Source organism: Colobus angolensis, unplaced genomic scaffold, assembly GCF_000951035.1.
Source record: "Colobus angolensis palliatus isolate OR3802 unplaced genomic scaffold, Cang.pa_1.0 Scaffold135, whole genome shotgun sequence".
In the NCBI taxonomy this organism is placed as follows: Eukaryota; Metazoa; Chordata; class Mammalia; order Primates; family Cercopithecidae; genus Colobus; species Colobus angolensis.
In genome coordinates, this window is record NW_012114433.1 from 2507975 (window position 1) to 2510609 (window position 2635).

The 2635-nt window shown below is 46.6% G+C and overlaps 1 protein-coding gene across 1 annotated transcript in view; it reads right to left on the bottom strand.

Annotated features, from left to right (window-relative positions):
- Window positions 1–2635, bottom strand: part of LOC105506316 (radial spoke head 10 homolog B-like) — a 59642-nt gene that overhangs the window by 48796 nt on the left and 8211 nt on the right. The window contains exons 4-5 of the mRNA XM_011934396.1: window positions 2337–2412; window positions 1205–1273 (exon numbers count right to left, since the gene is read on the bottom strand). Of these exons, the coding sequence (XP_011789786.1) occupies window positions 1205–1273; window positions 2337–2412 (145 nt within the window). The remainder of the gene's footprint in view (window positions 1–1204; window positions 1274–2336; window positions 2413–2635) is intronic.

Here is a 2635-nt window from a genome sequence, read left to right on the forward strand (position 1 = left end):
CATGAATCCAAGGTGGGGGCCCAATCCTCAGGCTCCCCTGGAACTTGGAGATCCTCCTCGCCCCGCCACTGAGGGTCAGTCCCTCCCTCTCTCTCTCCCTGCTCCTCTCACCGTCCAGCTGCAGTTGGCTTCCCAAACTTGACTCGATTCCATCATTGCTTGGGTGTTACTTGAATAAGTGCATTATGCGCATGTGTTTTAAATGTCATCATTACCATTTATAAACACCATCTGTTAGCAACTCTGCATTTGGGAATTTTAGAATAGCATTTCAGGTGCTCACTCACTTTGTGGGTGGGAATTGAGCCTGGTACAATCCCTTGGAGAACAATTTGGTCCTTGCAATCAGTTTAAAAATACACATTCTCCTCAACCCCGCAAGACAGGTGAAATGAAAGCCACATAGTGGAATACACGCAGCCAGTAAAAACAGATCTGCATCCATGGATATGGTTTCATCTCAAAATTAAAGGTACAGGCCAGGTGCGGTGGCTCATGCCTATAATCCCCAACACTTTGGGAGGCCGAGGTGGGAGGATCGCTTAAGCCCAGGAGTTCGCGACTAGCCTGGGCAACACAGCAAGACCCTGTCTCTACAAAAAAAAAAAAAAGTAAAAATAGCCAGGCATTTTGGAGACTACAGGTGGAGCATACCTGTAGTCTCAGCTACTTAACAAGCTGAGCCGAGAGGATTGCTTGAGCCTGGGAGTTTGAGGCTGCCGTGAGTCATGATCTCACCATGGCACTTCAGCCTGGGTGACAGAGCAAGACCCCATGTCAGACTAACGAACTGAGTAAATGTGCCAAAGAGAGTGTGTAATAAACTATATGTGTTTGTGAAAAGCAAGACAGGCTACAGAAGGTCCAGGCTGCCGTGAGTCATGATTGCACCACTGTGCTCCAGCCTGGGCAACACAGCAAGACCCTGTCTCCAAAAAAAAAAAAAAGTAGGACAGGCTACGTACATGTTTGTGTGCTCTCTGTGCTGAGAAGGCGTGGAATACCCCTAGAGCACACAAATGGAACCAGTAACAATTCCTCCTGGGCCCGGTGCAGTCCTGAGTTACTAGATCCTCTGGTTCTGTGAATTTTTCTCAACCCATCTGCTGAATTACATCTACGAAAACAGGCTGTTCAATTATGGGAAACTGATTGTTCCATCCAACAATCACAGTTTAGAACTATAACTGATTATATGCCTCACCTCGTATTTTAATCCATCGGCCCAAATATAAGTCCCTTGTCCATGCATGAGTCCTTCTGAAAACATACCCTTCAAAACAAAGCAACGACAAATGCTTAGAATGCAGCTGACATACATATATATATATATATTTGAGATGAGGTCTGGTTCTGTCACCCAGGCTGGAGTGCAGTGGTGTGATCATAGCTCACTGCAGCCTCGACCTCCCAACCTCCAGCAATCCTCCCACTTCAGCCTCCCGAGTAGCTGGGACTACAGGCGCCCGCCACCTCGCCCGGCTAGTTTTTTGCATTTTTAGTAGAGACGGGATTTCACCGTGTTGGCCAGGCTGGTCTTGAAATCCTGAGCTCAAGTAATGCACCCACCTTGGCCTCCCAAAGTGCTGGGATTACAGGCTTGAGCCACCGCGCGTGGCCGGCAGCTGATGATGATCTCACACAGCTGCCTTATCCCAGTGTCACATGTGTGAAGATGCTTGTCTGCGCACTCGGCAGCAGCTGCGTCCTACTGAGTCCTACTTTGAGCTGGCTCCACGCTGGGATCCATCCTTCTCTAAAAAGGATCTAAGAGGTCCTCATCTTCATGACCTAAGGATGACCTCAGCTACAAAAATGTGTTCTCAACTGGGTGCGGGGGCTCACACCTGCAATCCCAGCACTTTAGGAGTCTGAGGCAGGAGGATCACTTGTGCCCAGGAGTTCAAGACCAGCCCTGGCAACACAGCAAGTCCTTGTCTCTACCAAAAAAAAATAATAATAATTAGCCAAGAGTGGTAGCACACACCTGTAGTCCCAGCTATTCAAGAGGCTGAGGAGGGAGGATCGTTTGACTCCGGGAGGTCAAGGCTGCAATGAGCTATGATCACATCACTGTACTCCAGCTTGGGTGACAGTGAGACCCTGTCTCAAGAAATAATAAAATAATCAAGAAAAGAAACAAATCTAAAATAACTTGTATTATCCGGAGCATTATTTTTACCTTAAATAGGTAATCAGGGTTCAGAATAAAATCAGCACGAAGAGCTTCCCATTTCTTTTGAGGCATCAGTGGATTTTACTGAAGATTTGCAAATCTCCGACCATCACCCCACACCTTCCTCCCCTTCCTGCAGGTTCTCAAATGCGCAACTCACACGATAGGTACAACCGCCTTGAAAGACTGCGAAGCCTTTTCCCTCGTACAGCCCACGAACTTTCTCCCCTTCATAGCTACAGAGAAATAAAGGGAATTCAAGGTAATGAATAATGTGAATACACCCAGGTGACAGTGGGTTAAAATATATAACTATGTAATGGGAAGAATGAAGTCAGGAAAAAAATATATATATACACACACACACATAGCTAGAAAGTAGAATAGGTTACCAGCGGTTTGAAGGCGGGGTGAGGAATGAAGGAATTTGGGGTTTTTTTGGGTTTTTTTTTTTTTTTT